Source organism: Anguilla anguilla, chromosome 8 (genome assembly GCF_013347855.1).
Source record: "Anguilla anguilla isolate fAngAng1 chromosome 8, fAngAng1.pri, whole genome shotgun sequence".
Lineage (NCBI taxonomy): Eukaryota > Metazoa > Chordata > Actinopteri > Anguilliformes > Anguillidae > Anguilla > Anguilla anguilla.
This window is the reverse complement of record NC_049208.1, coordinates 27,185,759-27,210,027: the sequence shown is the minus strand read 5'-3', so window position 1 is coordinate 27,210,027 and position 24,269 is coordinate 27,185,759. Positions and strand designations below refer to the sequence as shown.

Genomic DNA, 24,269 nt, shown 5'->3' with positions numbered 1-24,269 from the left:
CAATTCATTATTCACGCCAAAGGCCAGTTGACAGAACGGGCTTCAGGTTACACTGAACAGAGATGCCTGCTCCTCTTTCCACTGTATGTTTTACACGTGAGCGGTTAGCTCAGGCTTTGCTGAACACACATAAATATTTTGAATGGGTAGAAGCTGCATGCAGATACTTCAGCATTGGTATTTATTTTAATTGAAGGAACATCAAAGAATATCAAATAATTTTTGCACCATGAGTCATCTTTTTGGCTGCTGATTTGTTGCAATTTAAAGGCTGCAGGCATGAAGGTATTTGGCTATTTGTTTGGTCTGGGAGGTAAGCAGTTTGCTAGTTTGGTGCATTATTAAACCTATTAGGTCCAAACTGCTATTGTTTTCCTCTTTGGCATGGCTTTAAACAAAAAGCATTGCTATGCCTGGCCTGGTAAAGCATGCTTAGTGTGATACTGGCTGCTGCTGCATTAGGACATAATGGGACCCTTTGTGTTCTTCATCAATGTTTTCTGTGCTTCTCTGCATCCATCTCATGTCCGTGAGCAGGGCTCTCTGTTCGCTCTCTCCCCCTCACCCCACCCCCTATAATAGGATTGTGGAGGGGGGTGAGGACCAGTTGCTAAGCAGCGCTTTGACTCCCTCTTCAGTCACCAGCATCTCCGCACTCATTGGTTGCTGCGAGTTTCCGGCTTTGGCCACAGTACAGCGGGAAAATTGAGGACAGCGTTTGGTGCTCACGTTGCCCCCTGCTGGCCACGGAGGGTAAATCTGGCAGCGTGACCAATTGTGGAATTGACCAGCAGATGATCGGTCAGCAGTTTAACCAGGTTCTCAGCCGGCCATGTGGCAAAGCCGTTAGAGTCATACTCAAAGCCTTTTTCCCACGGCTCATTTTCCCCTCTCTGTGTAAGAAACCCAGCTGTCAACCCAGAATAGCAACATTAATGATATAAGAGTGTGTGTGTGCTAAAAACAGGTGCTGCAATGATTAAATCTAAAGGTCCCCTCAACCTTCATTGCAAACTCATATATTCATCCACTCAGTTAAATTGTTTTGGAACAAAGTCCTGTCTAAAACAATCTTGCTTTGTACTTCGGTGCTCTGCAAGACTCTCAAGTCGTGAGGATTGCAATGTCTTGTGGATGACATCACAGACAAGGGGTTTACAAAAACAAGGCAGTTTTGGCTCATTGCCATTTGCTTGCTTTTTTTTTTTTTTACCCACAAATGATGTTTAGATTCAGTGATCAGGTGTCCACACTAACTGTGACGACCCAACTGATTTCACCTTTGCCTGAATTTAGTCAATTAAAAACATTTTTTAATTCAAATTAAACCTTAATATTGAACTGCTGGCAAAAATGAAAATGTCTAAGAATGTCAAACAATACGAACTCAAATGCCATAATTCCATTGTTTACGAATGAGCCTTGCTACAGTTACCATTACTTGATTTTTTTTTCTGCGTACCTAGTCGCTTAGTTGACCCTGGTTAGTCATCCACGTGGATGGATTTGTCTTCATCAGTGGAATCTGTCGCCCTTATTCATATGACACCAGAATCTGTCTGCCCTGGTCCATGTCCAGTCCCATTTCCATGGCAACAAGATTGCTCATCCTCTCGCCAGTGATTCGCGAATCACGACTGCAAGTGTAAAGCAAAATATTCAGTGTTTATTTGAGTGTTGATGTTCATATGGGTCTTGTGGGTCTACAGGACTTGTATGCATCTTGGGTACACAAAGTCTCAAAATGTACCATGTGATGCCACTTCAGTGAAAGAGAAATAAGAAACAACTCCAGCTCATTTGATGGACATCCATGTGTTTTATTCTCTATGTATTAAAAATAATTACACATCTCTTTGTTCTAAGAGCCGTACAATATTGAACGAATGAACTATAAGTAGTTATCCTTGTAAGTCATAAAAATAGACATTCACAGCACATAAACAATGCAAAACAGGATCATATTGCACAAACTTTGAGCACAAATGTTTTCTCTCCTTTTACTTTAATTATTAGTGATTAATAATTATATATAGAATTCATATATAGAATTATATATATATTGATTTTTCAGGGGGTAGACAGTTCCCTTTGCCACCAATAGTACACTCTTGAAAAGGTTCTGTAATATATATTACAATAATTAAATAAAATGTATTGAATATGCTATGAATGTTAAAATATACAGCATATGTTGTACTTATGTAAAGTACATGTATTAATCCCCATTTTCATATGTGATATTATGCACATATTATAGGATATACTGTAAAATATACAGCATAACATATATCCTGTCATATATGCATGTGATTGCTTATACTGTATAATAGGTTTAGTATTATATACTGAATATTTTAACATACAGTATATCAATGTTTCTTATTTGGGATTTCCTGTTTTATCATATCTAATAAACATTTCTTTTCTGTTGGGAGAAGTTTATTGTGGCAATTTAAACCCTCCATCACATAACGTCTTTGGCACATTGATCTTCATTATAAATTGTTCAATTTATGCAATTCATGGTACCAACGACCAAGAATGCTGTAGCCACCATTTTGTCTATACCCACCTCTTCCAAACCCTGGCCCAGTTATTCTGTCAGCGGATACAGGCTAGAAGCGGACACACCTACCCTCTGTAATGTGTGGGGGCCATGGAAAACACACAGAAAATGCATTAGACTGAATTTACTAAGGCGAGACCTGTTGGTCCCAGAGGTGTAGACCAAGGTCGAATCTTCTTCTATTGATTTTCTAAGACATTTGCAGCCTTGTTTGTCCACCACAGGGTGAAAGAAATGAGGGAGATGGGTCTATTTTTCAGTTGAAAAAGTGGGACCTGCACACAAGGGAAAGTGTTTATTGACAGCTTGAGATCCTGCTGTATTTTTACATTTAAGTGATAAAATTGATTTTAAAAAAAGTTGCCTAAGCCAGACATCTATGTTTGGACAACTTGATGCTCAGTTTATATCTGTTATATTAATATTTAAATAGATTATAGTATGTAGTGTATTCTACACATTTCCCTTTGTGTGAAACAGTATTGCTTGTGACCGTTTCACACAAATCATGAAACCATTTTCAGAAAGTAAATCCTCACACTTCAAACCCTGAAGCATATCAATAATGTTGTCATACCAGCATGTAGCCTACATTTAGAAATTATCTGCTTTTTCAACTAACAGCTTTAGAACAGCATGCATCTTTGATGAAAAGCGTTTTGTTCATAATAGTTGCCAAGTGTCGTCTTTCAAGTATCGTCTTTTAATTTTGCAGAAAATCCCTTCTATTTTCATTCTTAATAGGTTCTTAGAAACATAATATCTAAGAAACACACACATACACACACACACACGATCAATATGACTAATAGCTACAGAATATGGTGGTACACAATAGTACATGAAAAATTGGGAGATGGTAAAAAAAATAATATATATATATATATACTGTATATAGTACAGGCAAAAAGTATTAGGCCACCTGTGGTTTATTTATTTTTTTTAAACCTTTGATAGTGAAGAATTCAGTAAATTTAGGTGCATTTGTTGAATAGCGGACCAATGTACAAATATTTTTATTCTATTTCTACCCACAATAACATACAAAGATATCTACCTTAAGTTTTCTTTTAAATCTCTGGCCTGTAAGGTAAATTCCATACCGAATTATTCCATACCTAAAGTGTTTTTTGTTTTTTTTACCACATGTGGCCTAATCATTTTGGCCTGTACTGTATATAATACAAGTATATGTAATATACGATAGATAGTAATATAAGATAGATAGATAGATAGATAGATAGATAGATTTTCTGTTTTTCCTCCCAGCTTCACATGAAATTGTGTTAGTTTTTGATGCCGTGATAATGATTCACACAAGCACTATATTTCTAGCAACACTGCAGTTCTAATGTGAATTCAGCAGCAGTAGTAGTTTTCTGAGTACCCATCCCCTTACTTTCAACAGGGCCATGCAAGGGCTGGGGGTGGCTGCACGTTCAAACCCCAGGTGAGACACAGCAGTTAGACCATTGAGTAAGGTACTTAATCTGAATGTCAATAGTAATTGTTCAGTTTAAGCAAACAAATAATGTAAATATAATGTTTGAATTACTTTGACCATTTGACCCGTGTCAGCATTGCGTCTTGAACTGGGATTTTTACAGACCAAGTCAAAGTAGTTGTTGCCTCTACAGACACATTGCCTGTGAAAATACCTTCCCTTTGGCTATCTCTGGAAGTGTTTCATATATACAGAGACTTAATAATCTTAATAAATAAATGCAATCTGTTCTTATATATTATTAGCAACATGTGATTTTGGGTGTATTTTTAAGAATCTTATATTTCTGATGTTAATGTTTGTGTTCTTTGTTATTCCACTGTAAAGCACTTGAGGGTACTTGCTTCTTTGAATTGAAAGTTCTCTAGAAATGATGCTGCTGATGGTTCTGATTATTATTATTATTATTAGCATGCTGGTTAGCAATCACTAAACATCAACCAAGTACATAGCTGTATAAATCATGTAGATATCTGTGGTGTGCACCACAGAGTACTGTATGAGTGTGTCTGTCAACATAAATCACTGAGATCAGCACAGTTCCTGAAAGTGAACACCAGCACAAACACTGCTCTCTTTGTTGTGCAATGTCTTGCTAGATAATTTCAAGTGTTACTTGCTTCAAATGATCAAGAAACCATCTTAAAAGCATTTTCTCAAAAAAAAAAAGGGAGTGGGTAGGTAGGGATTTCCTATAAATATATTCTTTGCTCCGTTCTGGAGCTAGTCTGGTTTGCCCTCCATTTCAATGGAAACAGATGACAGCTGGCATGGGAGGTAGAACAAAGCCAGTTACTGCTTTCTGCCACTAGGTGGTAGTACAACATCAAGCTCAATCAGTAGTGAAGCGGTACAGAACTGAATTTACTCTTGATCTCTGTGCAGGTGAGCTATAAGGCGTTAAATTCCTAATCGAACCTAAAATGCCCCATTTACATTTCAGAAAAAAAGAAAATGTGTTTAATTAGCTTAGACATCAAAGCTATTCCTTAAAAGTATTCAGTTGACAACCGACTGAGTAAAAAGATGCAGCGTGATGTTGAAATCCCTTGCTATCATAAATACTAAAAGCCTCAGGAGAAGAATGCCAACAGGACATCTTTGACTGGAAAAATGAGAAGTAAAACGACATCGAAACCCAACGCGACGACACAACCCGTAATGGAAACGGTTTGATATACACATCGCACCGCACGGGAGACCGCAAAAGCTACGAGAGTTGTTGTTCTTCAGCACTTTGTATAGCAGTATGTGATTTGTACACTTGAATCTCAAGCAATTATAACAAGACCCTTAATGACATTTCAGTTCAGCTGACAGTGCACGAGCACACACACGCACGCAGCTCACGGCTGTGTATTTATACATGTCCATACGCAGACTATTACAGCTCTGCAGCTCTATGAAAACAATGTGAATTACGTGTAACATTTACATATATTCATATTTACTGTTATTACCATGTACATTTTTACTTTAGTAAAGTGTAACTGCTGTTTTGTTTTCTCCGACAAGTGAAGGAATATTCTGATAAAGGGCAACCTCTTCATTTGTAAATGCAGTTCCCGCTTTTAATGGGGGAATCTGGTTCTGTTTTTAAACTGCTTTTTGCATACATCCTTCACTCTTATGCTTGCAGTATAGCCTACATGCCTTGCGGTATCTAAAGCTTCTTTCATATTTATCTTTTGAACTTCAGCCAACTACAGGATTATTATTTTTCCATTTGTATTGCAATTTGTTTTCCTGCTCTTATTGCATGATAACAAAGTAGTTCATAGTGTGTATGTAAGAGAGAGAGAGTGTGTTTGCGCATGTGCGTGTGTGCGCACGCGTGTGTGTGTGTGTGCGCGCTTGGATTGAGAATATTAGCATTCACAGTGGGACACCATTCGGAAATTCCGAGATCACAAAAATCATTCACGGTTATTTTTATCTATTCCTCTCGCAAATTGATTTTTGTTCAGGAAAAGTTAGCACTGATGTTTTTCCACTAGCTGTCAGATTGCTGAAGCGAGAGGCTGGTCTGACATTTGTCAGGGGCTTGGACCAGTATGAGAGCAAAGAAAACAAATAGCAAGAGAAAAAGAAGAATTGCTCATCAGAAAAAGGGACATATTTTACAGCAGCCAATCAGATTTTTTATACTGAATAAAATGCTCACATTTTCATTAATTCTATTTCATTTTTCTTGTCTTTGAAACTATTCTTGATGAATTTTGAGGACAACTGTCACCTTAATGTTGACTGCAATTGGATATGGCAGCAAAAGATTGTGGCATATGAATTTGAAGCAGATTCATTTACACAAATGTCTAAATACTGTATACAAAAAGGGACCTGATAATTCAAATGTAAGCGCATTTGACAGGAGCCGTGCGTCCTGGGAAAATGATGCCCTCTTTAAATAATTCATAAGCTCAAAATAGGTTTTATAATGTGGTCAGACTTGGTGTCTAGCCCAGACAGTTAAAACCCTGCAGATTTAGCTCTATTCACAACCTGACAGCTAGATTAAAGGTACCACGTTAAAAGACCCCTCCAACCCCCAATACACCTCCACCCACCCCCCACCCCCCAACACACACATCTTCCTCTCCCCTTCTCTCTCTCTTTCCCTCTATATTTCCCCTTTCCTGTTGTCCACTCTCCTCCCTCTATTTCTATCTCCATCTCTCCCATCTCTTTTCCCTCCCTCCATTTCTCCTTCCTAGGGAGTTTCCTCTCCCTCACCTCCACCCCCCACCCCACCCGTTCCTCGCACCCCTACTTCTGCATGTCGCACTGGAGTAGCAGGACGATAGAGGGATCGCTCTTGGCTGCTTCCTTGAACTCCTCCAGTGTGATCTCGTCGTTGTGGTCTTTGTCCATCTTGCTGAAGATCTTGTCCACACGCTGCTGAGGGGTCAGGCCATCCTCATTCATTCGCATCATAATCACCGTGCCCACCATCTTGTAGATTGCCTGGGGGAACACAGAGGAGGTGGGGGTGAGAGGAGAGGGGTGAGTCTGTCCAGAGGTAGACCGTCCTATGTCAGATCTGCAGTTTTTATACAGCCCAACAGGTTATCATCAAATTGCATCAAAAAGTGCTGTACTCTGACTCACTAAGATTTATTTATTCATTTATTTATTATTATTATTATTATTATTATTATTATATTGTATTCCACTGTTAGTATGATTTGCACAGAGTATGTCTCAAAAATTATTTTAAAACCTCAAACAAACAAATATAAACACATTCACCCCCCACACACGTGCAAGCACGCGCACACACACACACACACACCCATTTCCACACACACACGGAGCGCTAGCCTCACCTCGATGATCTCCAGCATCTCCATGCGCGTGATCTTCCCGTCACCGTCCAGGTCGTACATGTTGAAGGCCCAGTTGAGCTTCTGCTCGAAGCTCCCGCGGGAGGTGATGGACAGGGCGCAGATGAACTCCCGGAAGTCGATGGTGCCGTCCCCGTTCTTGTCGAACGTCCGGAAGGCGTGCTGAGCAAACTTGGAGGCGTCGCCGTACGGGAAGAACTGGGAGAAAGAAAGACAGAGCCGATAGCCCACAGGGCTCACACTACAGGCAGGCTGTGATGCGCTAATTTGTCAAAAGACAGAAGCTTTCGAAAACACGAGTAATCAAACAGCAGGTTCCCATCAGGTAGTTCTGAGGGAGTGCTGAGCAAGCAGACGACTTTATCCACTGAATTCATTTGCAATCAGTTTGTCGGTCACCCCGGGTTAATGTATGGACTTGCTAGAGGTATTATTCGACCTTCTACAATGTCACCCAATGGGCTAATTTGATTCGTTGTTAGGGTTTCAGTGAATTGGATAGGCTGGCTCCCGCCCTCTTGCTCTGAGACTGAAGAGAAGGCTGAGTGCCTGACTACCCCCTCTGTGATACTGTGAAATTTGATTTTCTCCGAAACACGAACGCGTTTGAGCGGTTTTTTTTTCCGTAGCACCTTTGACTCGAACTACGTACGAGTCAAACGGCCCGTGTGCTTCTCATCGGGGCTTTTTCCAGGGCTGCTCACCTTGACGTACAGCTGCTGGAACTCCTCCAGGTTGAGGATGCCCGTGGGGCAGTCCTTCAGGAAGCCCTTGTACCACTGCTTCAGCTCGGCTTCGTTGAACTCCGTGCTCTTGGTCAAGTCGTCCAGGACCTCGGGGGCGAGCTTGCTGTTGTGTTTCCCCATCGCTCTTCGCTCTTGGCAACTGAAAATGGTGGGAAAATGCAGGATTAGGGTAAGGGTTAGGGTTTGGGTTGACCAAAGGAAGCAGTGTCATTATACCTGCATTTTATTCCTTTTTTATTTGCTTTTCTTTACCTTCCACCAAAAGTGAGTCGCTGGACCCACTAGAGGTCCCTTGTAACTGTACAATGCCAGCGAACCTAATAATCAGAACAGAAACAAGAAAACCACTGCTACGCTATAGATGACAGACACACTCAACTATGGTGATTTTCTCAAGACTTTCTCAACTGCACAGTTTAATTGACATTACTGAACAATTTTTGTGGCACACCACCACAAGCAGGGCCAAGCACTGCAAAGAGCGAACAGCAAAAGGGCAAAAGCTAACATGCAACAAATCAGCCAATCACAGACTTAACAGTCTTGGGAAATGGCTTTTAATTGCACTGCTTTATTCTTGGAAGGTAAAAGTGGAGCTTGTGGGACAACGCTGTATTCTACCAGATAGGAGCGTGCCACCGTGAAGCCAACACAAAGGTGCCTGGCTGTTGAAAAGGTTCTCTTTCCCCAAGGACCGCAGAGTGCGGTAAAAAACTATGCACTTCAGCAGAGAGTCTCTGACCTGAACTGACAGTCCAGACTGGTTCCCAGTGGCCTGAGCTGCAGTGCTGCGAAAGAGGCTGTGGAGCACCGAGTGTAACTGTAATTGGGATGACAGCGTAGCCTAGCGGCTGAGGTGCCGCGTGTGGGGGCTGGATCCCCAGGGGGGCCACCGTCTTGAGAAAAGCATTTTCAACAAAGCTCCAGTGAGCACAGAGCTGGATCGAGGGATCGTGTCAGATTGAAAGCTACGTACACAGTGAGTGGTCACCTATGTGGGGTTATCTGCTAAGCAAATGATGCAGATAACATACAACAGTCCTCTAATTGAAATTCTGCACTGCAGTTCATTGATTAATTTTATTCTATTTCATTTTTTTGCGGTGGTGATAAAGCATTCTGAGGTGAATGCTCTCCATTCCAATGACAAATACAAAATCTGAGTAATTTATATTAGCAAATTTATCTTTTGTAATTAATGGTATTTTTTCAGGATTTTTTTTCCCAATAAAGTCTCTACTCATTAGTGTTTTATGAGTAGGGGCTTAATTTGAAATTAGAGTGAAAGAGGAAGAGGAATGTGCTTTGGAAATGGACTTTCTCTGGGGTCGAGAGAAACAGGAACTAATAAGGGGAAGTACTAAATCAATGTCGCTTGATTAATTTATTGATGCTCTCCGCCTATTAAAAAGGATGAAATATTTAACGGGTCTGAAAACTCGACCAAAGAAGGCGAGAATTGCTGCAGGGGTGGCCCAGATTGGACCACATTCATTTTTAATACCTAGCTATATTAATTGTACCTCCTTTTTTCTTTTCTGACAGAAGGTCATATTTTCATTATGAGGTCATCTTTAAATAACTCCTCCTCACATATCTCCCTTTCTCGCTGAAAACTGGTTTGTGGGCAGTCTTGCTCCAGGAAGGTGAAGGATTTCAAATGGATGACAGAACAAGACGCATATTTCTCACTGGTTATCCTGTTCCTGGCTGGACCCTTTCTGAAGTTCCCTTCCTGTCCTCCATAAGCATGTTTGATATGCTTCCTTGTAAAAATAGTCATGAAGGAAAATTCACAGTAAAACAGTGAGGTCATCAGTCTCAGCAGTTCTCCACTGAGACCCCAGTCTTGGGTTTTAACCAAAAACAGAAGAGGCCTCCCGGTGTCCAACTCACAAAGAGCTGTGACATCACAGCAACCCCTCCAGGAGCACTGCCACGGGCACTGTGTGAATGAGACTGGGCTCCTGGCAGGTTAAGACAGGCAGCTGTAGATGGGCAGGGTTGTGGGGTGGAAGCCTTTGGTAATATATTGAGATTTTAGCCCGTCTCTCGTGTGTTTGACTGCCATTCAAAGGTTGTGATGCGAGAGGATACCCCCGGGCTGGTCACCAATGAACTGTGACAATTTCTGAGTGCAAAAGGTGTTCTTAATATATTACTATGCAGGGACATTGTAAAGGTAACTAGTTCCATCTAATGAGACTGTTCTATAATTAGACTCTGAGAGATTTCCTTGTCTCTCCTCACTGACTTGACAAGCCAAGGGTAATTTCTCCTTTATTTCGGCCTCCAAACTCATGCGTAAGTTTCGTGCGTAAGTAAAACAGCGGTCAGCTGGTCTGTCAGCTGCTATTCAGATCCTTTGCAGATGGAAGCAAGTAAGCATTGCAAAGCCTAACCACCCAGCCTGGAATGCACCATCAGCATGTTTCCCTCACCGATGCCTGCTGTATCCCTCTATGTTTTTGGGTTGAATATCTTGGTTTGGCTTTCAGTGTCAACTGTTCCATTGTTTCTACAGATCATTGTTTGGCAGCATTTATCGCACAGAGCGAGTGTGTAAGTATGTAGTGTTCATGCAGCAAATGTGGTCACTTCCGACCCCTACGAAGCCTGACTCTGTGAACCCTGGAGGCCAGCTGTGGTGTTTCCTCGGTAAGATGGCACCGCACTGCTTCTCTGCCACACCGCGGCTCGTCTGTGACATGCTCTGACACGCTCGCCGCGGCGGCCTCTCCCGGACCCCGCTGCGCGCTGAGCCGCGCGGTCGCCATGGGGCCGACTGCGGCACGCTCTCCCCGACAGGATGCCACATCCCAGAAGAGCACAGCACCGTCGGGGCCAATGTGGAGAGCTCGCCGGGGGCCGGCCGGGCCACCGGCGGGCAGCGGGCGGCACCGAGCGGCAGAAACGCAATTTCATGTGAAAATTTGTCAAAAAGAATGTAGAATCACACTCAGCGAGACACCGGGTGGAATCACCTTCCGGGAGTTTACAGAGCCTGCCTGTTCACATTCGGCCAAAGTCAAGAAAGAGAAAACATTCTGTACCTGCCATGCCGTGCTCCCCTTGCCCTGCAGTTACCGTTCTACAGCAGAGACAACAAACTGTGCTGCTCTGTGTTACGTTCACACCATGTCACAACCCCCCCACCCACATGCCTCAACACATTCTCCACTGTTGTCCTCCTTCTCTTCTGTAGTGGAACATCACATGCTCTTTTCTACTTCATACTGGTAGAGTGGTAGAATCCCAAAAATTAATGAATCCCAAAATGTGGGTGGCTACGTGTTATCAGCGCCTCATAACTTAGAACATTTGAAAAAGAGACCAAAGTCTTGTCTGGTTTGACAGCACATAACACCACCCACTACAGGGTTCACAAGACATCGCTGGTGATAACGTTCTGTGAGCTATCTGTCAGCAGATCTGCTATCTCCTTATACTGGAGAAATATAACACACTCCAGTTTGGGCCAAAACAGGGGTTTGAAAAAAAAATTACACAAAATGATTCATTTCCCCCCATGATTTGCTTTGCACTCGGAAAAAACCAACCAATTTCAATTCAAACATAGAGTAGGACTAGGTTATATTTCAAAAAGTTCAACAGGTGGCCCAAGCATCCATAGGTCTCACACCTAGAGAAAAGATACCATGTTGTATGATACATGCAACAATACAAATGCATCTTTCTATAAAAGTATGACTCTATAAAAGACTTAATTGTGCTGAATCATGCCGTTTTTTTAGTTCACCATTCACATCAGTAAGTCAATTAATCAAAATTGCACAGCAGGAATTATTACTGCATGTCAGTGTTGGCTTACTCTGCACTCCTGCTTGCCTAAAACACAATATCCAAATGGAGCAGTCATGCACTTAATGTTATCGCATTAAAGCACACAGGCAGATGGAGAGGAATGAAAGATGAGCCGAATAAACACAGGCAAAACAGCATTGTACTGGAATGAACTGCTCTGCAAGAAAACTAAATAATGCTGACAGGACTATCCTTGCATGGTCTGCTGAAATTGTCCTTTTCATCGAAGAAATGCGTTATAGCTGTCCACCTGTCAAAAGCTAGCTGCATTCGCCTGTCGTTAATTTTGGATGATATCACACTTACCCAGAATATTTCTTCCTCCCTGACCTCTGGGAGCATTGAGGCCACAAAGAGAGCTGAGAAAGGTTATGTGCTGACAGGTTGATGACAGGTGAACAAGGCTCTTGCGTTGGCTCTGAAAGACTATTTCAGAATGGAAAACAATCAAACTTTCTCTAAAGTACTCTCGAGTTTCTTTGCATCATGCAGATGTTAATATCTTGATTTTATGCACATCGCAACAAATATATTCACTGCAACCATGGTGAAGGAAAGGGTAAAAGATGATAAACATCTGAGGGGCTCAAGTGGGTACAGTCAACCAGGACCCCAGTCCTCAGATCCCTACCATCGCTCCATTCTAGTGGTCTGTTAATGATTTTTTATGCTTCAGTGGGATATGAGCATTCTAAGATCACAGGAGGGTAAACATGGACATCTCTCTTCAGATTCAGCAAGTTTGTGCTTTCAGAAACAGCACAGGTACCTCAGAAGCCTGGAGAAACAAACTGCTCATGGAGGAAGAAGTCTAAAAGGCAATCCACCAATACAGAGAAAAGGCTCCCATAACCCCCCTCCCGACAAAAGCCCAATACTGCCAGCAGGGCATCGCTCTGGGGACCAGGGTGGGCCAATTCTATCAGCCTGTCAGGGGAGGAAACGTCGCAGAAAATTGAACTTTCCCTGCGAATCGCCCAGCCCGGAGATGTGCCTCCACAAAATGCGATTAACTCACGATTCCCGAGCGTCTCACGAACAAATGAATCAATGCCAGTCACCGGGGGGGCGGGGGGGCATAATGGAAAACCAATCTTTGGATCTCGCAATATTTGTACTTGCAAAATAATCGCCTTTTGGAAATCCCCTCAATTAACGTCCCTGCACTGTAGCTGAAAGAAAGAGAGGCAGAATACTTCACCCCTTATTGATAAACAGGTCTGTGTTTATTGATGGGCAAGCCCCTTTTCCCTTAGGACTATGTCTCGCTTGCTATGAGATTTAAATGGGAAAACAGCTCTGTGGAGAAGATGGAAGCCATCATTTCACAATTTCCGTTCTCAGCGCTGATGGCTATCTGCGGCTGGTGCGGAGTCCACTTCTGCAACAGCCGCCATCGCCCGCATAGTGCAAATCACCAGCAGGAGGAAAACTGAGTGACACCAGGTCAGAGGCTTAGCAACCAAGACCAGGCTCCCTTGGCTGAAGACCCCTGTATCCTTCCTTTCTGTTATTTTTGTTTGTTTGTTTGTTCGTTTGTTTTGTCAGAAGCTGCTTCACAGAGCAAAGTCACAAATTTTGACAGTGCAAATCAAGCAGCGCCTCATAATCTCAAACTGTGACAACACTGATTAACTGTTATGGCTTGATCATGTGTAAAACCGGTGCTGAAAATTAGCATTACTGGTGACATGTTCAATCAACAAAGCCGTCAACAAAGCCATGTCACAATTCTGTAAAATCCCATGTTGTCCTAAGGCTGTGAGAATGAATTAAGCAAAAATTCCATTCAGAGTCCCTAAACAACCATAAGCTTTTTAAGGAAGTTTAGTGGATTAGTGCTGCAAAAGTGATCAGTTATTCTCTGCTGTACGCTATAAGTTTTTCTACTCCTGTAAACACAATTATCACATATGAGGGACAGACAGACAGACACGCGTGCACACACACACACACTCAAAAGTGCTAGAGTACACAACCAAAATAACAAAAAATGGGATGTCTTTCAAATTTTCATCCTTTTCCACCCATTGCCTGTTATATCTTTTACTTCAACTTGTACTGGTCCTCTTTGATGCCTTCGATGAAACACTCTTGACACTCTTGGTCATTTCTTTTTTGAGAATTTCAGCCTATATAAAGACATGCTGCTTGTGAAAAAGGACAAAGCACTGAAACAAAGATAAATGTTAAGAAATTGTCAACCATAATGTTTGGAACTAATGAATTCAAAGTGTTTCTGATCAGCCAGGTTTCTGTGTCCAATTGCTTCCTTAATACAGGTATAACAGAGCAGGTATAAGAGATTCTAGTTCTGATTCCAGACTTTTGATTGCCTTTAGAGTCTGCTATTGTCATTTGTCAACATGAGGACTAGAGTTGTGCCAGTGAAAGTCAAGGAAGCAATTATGAGGTTGAGAAGACAGAAAAAGACATACACCAAACCTTAGCCTCACTCAAATCAACGGTTTGAAACGTCATCAAGAACAAATAGAGCCCTGTTGAGCTCAGACATCGTAAAAGGGCCTGGTAGCCCAAGGAAGACCTCTACAGTTGATGACCGAATAATTCTCACCATAATGAAGAAAAACCACCAAACATCTGTCCACTCTTCAGGAGGCAGGGTTGGACCTGTCAGTGACTAATGCCAGCAGAATATTTTAAGAACAGAACTACAGAGGCTACTCTGCAAGCTACATAACACTAGTTGGCCACAAAAACAGGATAGCCACGGTACAGTTTTCTAAGAAGTGTAAATGAGCCTGCATAGTTCCAGAAAAATGTCTTGTGGACAGATGAGACCAAGATTCACTTGTATCACACTGATGGCAAGAGCAAACTGTGGAGGCCCAAGATCCAAACTGTGAAATGTGGTGGGGTGTTATGGTTTGGGCATGTATGGCTGCCACAAGTACTGGCTCACATGTCTTCACTGATGATGTTGCAGCTGCTGATAGCAGCAGCAGAATGAATTCTGTACATAAGCATCTTATCAGCTTAATTTCAAGCAAATCCCTCCAAACTCATTGGACGGTGCTTCATCCTACAGCATGTAAAATGATCCCAGACATGCTGCCAAAGCTACAAATTATTTTTTCAAAGGCAAAAACAGGAAAATTCTTGACTGACTGAGTAATTCACCTGAACTGAAAGCAACTGAACATGTGTTTCATATGTGGAAGAGAAAACTTAAGGCAACTATCCCCAGAAACAAGCAGGAGCAGAAGATGGCTGCAGTACAGGCCTGGCAGAGCATCACCAGAGAAGATACTCAGTACCTGGTGATGTCTATGGTTACACACTTCAAGTAGTCATTGCATGCAATGGAGATATGACAAAGTACTAAGCATGTCTACTTTCATTTACATAACATTAATATGTCCCAAAGGAGGTGGGGGGTTGCTATGTATAAAAGTGCAGCAATTTCTACATGGTGTGTAAAAAGTCCCCAAAAATAAAAGCTGAGAATGTGCACTTGAACCACATGTGAATTTTCTGATAACAAATCTAAAATTGTGGAGTACAGCACCAAATCAAGAAAAACTATTTGTTTTACCCAAACATTATGGAGCTCACTGTGTATTACTATATTAATTAGTTCAACCAATGTCAGCATCCAGGCAGAATAACATAGCTTGGATTCTATCCATTTAAACAGTAGCCACAGGAGTCACAGTCCGAGTCAGACTTACTGCTTCCCACTATGTTGCATAACTGTGAAAGGAGTCCTTTTAGAGGCAGCCCGTCACACTGTTCTGGTCAATAGCTAAAGTGGCTATACATGTCTGCAGTATGAGGAAGCAGGTCCTGCTGCACGTACCAGAGGGATGTTACGCTAACAGTCATGGAAAAAGACGCTAGTGGGGGCAGTCAGTAAATTCTCAGGCCTTATAGCATGACTAACATGTGAGGGGAAATGCATTTATATTGATATAGTGATTGGCACTCCCAGTTGTGTAAATATTCCATACTGGTCAGACGCCGATGGACCCACACCCAACCATGCTTATAGGTCATGTAGACCAACGTACAGAAAAGATATGGAGAGACATGGCTTCTCTGCAGAGATGGTGGACATTAGAAAAAACGAGTTCCAGCCTCTTTGGGGCGGAAAACGTGGCACATGAAGAGTGAGCTTTATTTATCATTTAGAAAGTGCCCCTGCATAATTGGTTGTCAGGGAAACAGACAGAACAGGCCCTTGTCTACGAGACCAGCAAATAACAATGAAAACGACAACCTTGGACAACTGCATCACACATGCGCTCAGTCATTGATAGCTTCCCACTCCATTGCACCCTTTGCAAAAGTAACACTCGCTTCAAGCAATATTGTAAGTTCAAGTGCAAGTACTTTAACCAAAGTGCAGGTACTTTAAAGTAAATGTCAGCTAATCTAAGAAAAATACATTCAAAGGAGAATTCAGTGTATATTTTGAATTAGATCGAGTGGTCATATTTGGATTAACTTAACTAATGACTACCAGGCAGCCTTGTTTTGACAGATTTGCATTTCACAAAGTCCATTGTTGATTCTGGATTTCTGCACAAATAGTTAACTGATCTCCTTCACTTTATCCAAAGAAACGTATTGTTTTTATTAAACCCATCAGATATATGGTAAAATTTAATCAGCCAGAAATATCAATAACAAAATGCAGACAGTTACAAGCTCTCCTGCACTCCAAGAAAACAATAAGGCAAGACAGTCAGTAGCCATGTTTTGGTCCCAGCAGTGCCTTCCCCAAGGCATTCTCCTAGGCATTCACCTCCAACATGATGGCAACACACTATAGTTTGCTGGAAACATGACACATTCTACAGTATCAGCTAAGTCACTAAATCCATTGCTTTTTCAGTGCTGGTAGCCAAAGAATAAGCTATGCTTTCCTTAAGGTGTACAGACCAACCAAGTATATATAATCAGCATTTTTACCTCAACATCTTTTCTGGAAAGGTATCAGAAAGGTACTCTTACAAAATGCTAATTTTAGAAGTTTGCTTTTTATCTTGGTATATCTTATCACCGAAACCTGAATACATTGCTAGAAAAAGCAACGTATGGCAGTCATCATTTGATGTTTCAGAAGAATAGTATTTTAAAAACTGAAACTCAATTTAATATTCAAGCCACAACATTGTGGAAGTTAACCGTGCTTAAATATTTACTCACACGTCTTGATTGGCAACCATACTGTCTCTACTAGAGTCCTCTCTCTCTCTTTCACACACACACACACGCACACAGACGCACACATACATGCACACTCTTCTCTAATTTCCAACGCTCTCCTGTCTGCCTCTCCTTCACCAGGCACAGCTGCATCATTTTAAATTAAAGTCTTTGAACCGTATCAAGCAGCGTTTCTATAGCAATGCAGATCTCCTCCTCCGTCAGCTCCCAGCTCGAGACGAAGGTCCCGGGCACTCAGCCGTCTGATGTACAAAGAAATAACTGACAACGGAAGCTCCACTTGCTGCACTTTCGTTGTGTTACCCAACAAGGCAGTTACGTGGAGACTGGAGACTAAGACCTCTTCTAAGAAAGAGCACTTCCTGTTTATCCTTACACACACAATACACACATTTTAAAAATACTTCAGGCTCAAAGGTAGGGGTGGGAGTAGTGCTGGGGGGGGGGAGGGGGGGGGCCAGTTTGGGTCTAAGGCTGAATTCTATTTCAGTTGATTGAATCTGCGTATTCCTCTTGTTGTTTTTCTTTATGTTCTGTGATTTGTGAACAGGCTGCATCTCATTGAGTTATAACAGTAAAATTCCACCATCCATTAAAAGCCCTAGTGGTTGAAAGCAAATTGAAATAATCCAACACTAACTGACCTCAATAATGGAGTGGTGTATGCATTGCAATGAAAAGATTTTTCAAAGAGAAATATTTCATAATTCTACTAAATAATTAACTTGTTTTTATCTTTGTCTCAATGTAATTGACCTGAGTCTTTAAACTGTCTTGAAATGATTCATACCCTGGCACACAAGCTTTACTTTTCAACTTAAATTCGCAGTCAAACTCGTCTACAAATGGACTGGTTTGCTGCCACATGTGGAATGGATTGGTTTTTCATAGAATGATTACAATTGTGCTTAGCTAGCATGCCAATCTCCTTCAGAAAAAAGAAAATGTACAACTATGTTACAAAGAACAGACATACCCTACACAATACACACTGTGAAAAAGTGCTCTATCTGCCCGTAGTAGACATTGTCCTTTGGGAAACAACTTAACAAGGGAGTGTCCAAGTCTCCACACGGGTCCTGGTGCAATTATTTTAATTTCCATCCAGGTGCCAGTTATCTCACTATCACAGGTTTTACTTACAGCTTTGTATGTAGGGATCAAAAGATCAAAGAGCCTGGTGTGAAAGTGCCCTTTCACACACAAACACACGGCCCAGTTCTATTACAGGAATAAAATCAATGCATCATCAACACAACAGAGGTGAAAGAAGGTTAATAAATGCCACACCAGGAACACCTGCTTGTTGTAATGTGAACTCTGCGTTGAGCACAATTAATAGGGGACCTGAGTTTGAGCTCTGCAGGTTTTTGAGTTCCCCAAGTGCAGCAAATGGGGCCTCAACCTCTGGGTTTTGAGTGCACTTTGAATGACTGCATCACAAACTGCTGCCCCTCCCACAGCAGGCAAATTCCTTCACCCACACCTACTGTAATGTCCCACGGGATGCATCACAAGACCAGTTAAGGCATATATCTAAGGTTAAAAGAAATACAACATAACATAACACATAAATACAATCCACGGGGCCATGTCACTCTGTTTGGCTATGTGTGCAGTCTCTCTATTCGGCATTAGGGAAATGGCCAAACTCATTTCAAATCATTCTGAAAAGCATGTCATAAATTTCAATATGCATCTCTGTGAGCGTGCTCAGAATTCACAAAAGGAAGACTGGGACGCTGATGAGGAAACAGTCATCAGAGTCTCTTTAAACACTGGTGGCAAGACTGTAGCACAACCAATCACCACGCAGCAGCAGTGTGTGCAGTCTCTAAGGTGCAGCCGTAGAGGTGTGACACTGTTTTTTTTTTTTGTTTTTTTTAACTCAGAGTGAATCACGATGAACTGCTAAAAGCTTCCGCTCTTCCTCCTTGGGTGAGAAAAACCAAAACAAAGGCAACCTATGTCAATGTTCACTGACATGTGTGGTTCATACTGGAAAATAATACATAGTAAATGCCAAAAAAAGCAAAAAGAGAAAGGCCAGTGCTTAACATTGGAAAACTAAACATTAACGGAAATAAGTTGTGATTTTCAGCCTTGATAAGCTAACATCAAATGACACCAAGTAAAAACCCAGATTCAGGTGGAATTTACTCCATATTAATGTGCTTCTTCTTGTGTCTTTTTTCTTTGGTGACTTCTTGCTTTTACTGATTAATCAAACCCCCTCCTTCTCTTTCTCAAGGATGCCCATGATTTTCATCCTGTGAGTGATCAGATAGGTCTACATAGGCCTCCACTCTGCAAACCCTCTACTCAGTTAGGGAAACAAAAAGAAAACAAGAAAAAATAATCATTTTCCTCATGCATTATTGCCAGTCTTAAGGCAAGCACCTAGATGGTAGCACTTAAATGATTGCATCCAAGACTGTTCGTAGCTCTAGAGCCGTTTGCTTCCTATGTTAAGAGCACTTTTGCAGGTGGTTCTCACTAAAAGCATCTGCCAAATGATTACATTGTGAATTGCAGAATTCAAATGATTTCCCAAGTCCTTCAGCGCCCCACCCTGCACCACAGCACTCTCCGGAGAAGCCCCGCATGAAAGAGAAAGCCTTCTTCAGACGTAACCCTCCTCTCATTCATCCTGCGCGTTTTCCGGATAAGACCATTTTAGTCACGTGAAACACGTTGGATCTCAGTTGTGTAGAATGGCTTTCACTTCTGAACAGCACCCTCTGCAAATGAACGGCAGGCAAACCAGCTTCCTTTGATGCACGCAACCCTCTCGCCGCCGGCGAAATGGCAAGACGCATCGATCCGCGGGGCCCCGTCTATTTTTAGAGGCCTGGGACCCGTGCGTCCTCCAATGAGATGCGCGCGCGCTAGCGTAGTCCCGCCGCCCGGTTCAGAGCGACGGGGGCCTGCGAGGTCGGCCCTGCCGCGGACGCTTCGATTCGGGGCCACGCCGCGCTCCCAGAGCGTACGCGCGCCCAAGCCCGTTCCGCTTCGCCTCGCCGGGTCTGCGGGGAAACGCTTCGCTCGGCCCTTTCCTGAATCGCAGGGGCGCTCGCACAGACTCCCCTACCGGCTCGGCGTGCGGTGCCCGCGGGCTCCTGCTCCCGCGGGAAACGGAGCGCGAGGGGGGCACAGGCTGGCGAGGGAGGAACGCCCGAACCGCGGAACAGATATCCCAATGTCACGACCGATAAGGAGGACGACGGGCGCATTTGAACCCATTAATATTTCAGGACCTCATTTTCATTTATTTTCAGGCCCCGATTTGAATTTCGTCAGCCCTATCATGAATAGCTCATTCTAAACCCCGGACCGTCACCACCTCTTCTGCTCCTTCAGAACGCAGAAAAGCTGATAACTGCCAGCCATCCAAGCGTCTGCACCCTGTCTGAAACTGCTGATTGGTCTGTGTTTGTCATAGCTGATCCATCTGGGTTTTGATTTGCGGGACATTAATCTGATCTGACGTGTGAGTGAAACAGAGGCATTTCATTCATAAACCCCCTCCCCTCAATTACCAATACACTTACTCAAGATTTAGTGTATCCGTTAAATTACAGGGCATGTGTAGCATTGATCTTCCCTGAATGGCATAGGCTACAGGTAGCATGATTATGCAGAGCTTAAGATATGCAGAAAGGGAAAGTGTTAGTGTCGAATATGAGGGTGAAACGCTGAAGCAGCCGCTGCGTGCCAAGGCATCAGCTCCCTCAATAAAGAATGCTGCCCTGCATAAACAAGGGATGTTTATTTCAATTCATTTCATTTGTGAATAATCCATAACCCAAAGCACTGCATGAAACTATACAAAGAACAACAAGACCTGCATTCATTTTCACTTTCATTACTAATATTAACACTCAGAAATATAATGTAGGATTAATTGTATACTCTTTTTGTTTAGAATGACCAAATGTTTGGTCCAATGTGCAATATAAACAAGATCATCAAGTGCATCAAAGTCCAAAAGTGTATGTATTGTACAGTAACCCCAGTTGCTGGGATATGCAGTGTAAATTAATTAGGGATAGCATGCTTAACTTGTGTATGTTTTTTTCATAGCTCTGAACACACAGAAGAGTGTGGCAGAATATGTCTCAGCATCCAAAATATCTGCTGGTGCAATCCACATCATGCGTGTTGTGTGTCATGTGTTATATGGAACAATCCACTTCATGTGTGTTGTGTGTTATATGGAACAATCCACTTCATGTGTGTTGTGTGTTATATGGAACAATCCACGTCATGCGTGTTGTGTGTCATGTGTTATATGGAACAATCCACTTCATGCGTGTTGTGAGTTACGTGTTAAATGGAACAATCCACTTCATGCGTGTTGTGAGTTACGTGTTAGCTAAATGGAACAATCCACTTCATGCGTGTTGTGAGTTATGTGTTATATGGAACAATCCACTCCTGCCGTCCAACCTGTCCCCAGGCTCTATCGGATAAATACAGTCACTAAATGCATTTGACAGCATCTCCTGCTGTGATTGTCTCCTTTTACTATCATGTGCAATAAAAAGCCACCCTTCTTAATATCAAAGAAACAAAGCAGAAACTCAACAAATAAAAGATCTGCCAAAAAAATAAAAATCATAACATGGAAAGCGTCACTTCTAAATAATAAAAATAATAAGTGCCTTTTAACTTAATTTACAATTTGTGAAACCAGAAGCACTTTTTCAAGTCATTTTAGATTGATTTGACTAAAAATTGAACTATATTCCTGTGCTTTGCATTCATTAAGCATGTTTTAAAAGGTCAAACTTTGCGTTTGTCGCCACATGCACCCATCCCCCACACAAAAATCAATTTTTCTGACCAGCATAGGAGCAGTGACGTATTTGCCTGCAGGAAGGCTGGCAAAAAGGAAAACCACAAAACGTCTAGCATCTAGTGTTTTTTTGGAATTGGATCATATTAATTAGAGTTGGTAATATTTTTTATAATGCATATCATCTTTGTACTTACAAAATTCCAACGACATTTCATCACAGCAAATCAAGAATATAAGTGTGTTTGTACATGTTCAGTTCCAAAAGCAAGCCGTGCAGTAGGTCAACAGGAACATTTCAGAAGAGTTTTTGTGCGTATTTGATGTCCGCTGTGGCTAACATTATACCTGCAATGGAATACAGGACTGGAAATTGGAATCAATGGAATATTCCAAAGAGGCAGCGTGAAGGCTCTGATTACAGATCTTCTGACGCAGAAATTAGCAAGCCTTCATTCAGAGACCTCCGCCCCTCCCTCCTAACTGCACAGACTCATCTGCTGTGATGGACAGGTGATCACAGATGTTGAGAAGAGGAGGTGATGTTCAGCCACATATAAAGCCAAAAGCACGTGTAGACAGAGCTAGGAAGTACAATGCAAACTGACATCCCATTGTACTCCCCGAAACACTCTACACGCCTGCATCAGACAGTTCCACCACCCCTCTCAGTATAACAGCTAACAAATAAACTTTGCCTTCATCTTCACTCACATGGAGTTGAAGCAGTTCTACAGTACCATCAAACCTGTGGTATTTCAAGAGTAGCCTACAAACGGTAGTGCTCCGAATGTAGTAACATAATAACAATATAAACATCTGACAAAGGTAAGAAAAAGCGTCCACAAGTCGGCGTGACCTGTCAGTCCTATCACCCGACAGATGCACAATTTGAACTACACTCAACCTCACTCCCTCCTACCGACACAAACCCAATCCCTACCATGAAAACGGCCCACATATATACACAAACGCACAAGTACTGGAGCGCACGCACGCACATACAGCGCGAGCAGACACAAAAGTCTTTCCCAGGGACTGAGCCACCGGCTGATCACAAACGCTGCGTATTCATCTCTGAGTCTAAATTCACTCAGCCGCTTTCTGAAGGTCTCCATTATCAGTTGTGTCATACTTTCTGATTTTTCCCTAAACAGTGAGCCAGAACTGCACAGAACTACGATGGAAGTAGCCTATTAGCACTGACTGTAGTTCTTAATGTTCAAAATTCGTTCGTTCGTTTAGTTTTGTTTCAAAAGATACCGAATAGCATGCCTTCAACACTGAAGCCCATAAATCCCAGGAGTAACTATTAAATTTGCGCTTTTTGCTTTGCATTTGACGCACCGCTGGTCTTTGACGCACCACTGCTCTACACGTGTGTGATCATACGCATTTAAGTCACGCAAGCATACATGTTGACATACCAGCACATGGACTGATCCCACGCAATATGCTCCCGACAGATGAGTGCATCAGAACCACCTGTGCACTGCGCGCATCCTTAAGCAGTTCAATCTCACTTAACATTTTTGTCCGGAACATGATGGCGGGTTGTTCGTATTTTTCCTGTCACAATACTGAATAAAATTGCAAGCACACATAATATATGAAAAATATTGCTAAATAAAATTTTCTGACACTCAGTTTTCCCCTTTCCCCTTCGCTTTTTCCCTAATAAATACAAATGTATTCTTATTCACTGTCGTTTGTCATTTTAAATTACACATGCATGAACACAATCAATAGATTAATAATCTTTTATGTTAGTGTAATAATCACATCCAATAAAACAAAAACAAAACAAACCACTTACCCAGAAAGAATCAAATGTTAATTCCTTTTGCTTGATATATTTGAGACACGAGTATCCTCTTACAGTGACCGAAAAGAAATTGTATTTATTTTGGATATTTATTTTATTTAAAACGATACCCCGACTGCACTTTGCAAACCCACCGAGGCACCGATTTCTCCTTCTTTCCTGTTTTCTAAAAGTGAATGGACTGCTTGCGTTTCCCTTGCCAACGACAGACACTATGCGTAAGGACCGCCTAATGTTGCTGCTGATTGGCTAGAGACAACGATATGCAAGTTTTTTTCATCTTAATTCGATACCCTGAGCTGTCTGTCTGAAAGCATCTCCTAGCGCTGCATATCTAATTGAGTGTCGCCAGTTTCCTACCAACGACGTAAATGCTGGCATGCCAACGGGGAGGGGGGGGGGGGACTCTGTTCCGTTCGTAAAAGCTAGATGTAGCGTTCATGAATGGTGCTGTAGGGTTCTTTA

At 42.1% G+C, this 24,269-nt stretch overlaps 1 protein-coding gene across 2 annotated transcripts; it reads right to left on the bottom strand.

Moving 5' to 3' along the window:
- Positions 1 to 1,796: 1,796 nt before the first annotated feature.
- On the bottom strand, positions 1,797 to 24,009 carry hpcal4 (hippocalcin like 4). Of its 2 annotated transcripts, XM_035429851.1 has the most exons (5): positions 23,796 to 24,009; positions 12,295 to 12,414; positions 8,122 to 8,302; positions 7,400 to 7,615; positions 1,797 to 7,037 (listed from the first exon to the last, which is right to left on the bottom strand). In XM_035429851.1, the coding sequence occupies exons 3-5, from the start codon at positions 8,281 to 8,283 to the stop codon at positions 6,840 to 6,842; spliced, it is 576 nt and encodes a 191-aa protein (XP_035285742.1). In that variant the 5' UTR covers positions 8,284 to 8,302; positions 12,295 to 12,414; positions 23,796 to 24,009; the 3' UTR covers positions 1,797 to 6,839. The 2 variants fall into 2 exon arrangements, with proteins under 2 accessions (XP_035285742.1, XP_035285741.1); XM_035429850.1 differs by lacking the exon at positions 12,295 to 12,414 and having other exon boundaries at positions 23,796 to 24,003.
- Positions 24,010 to 24,269: the final 260 nt, after the last annotated feature.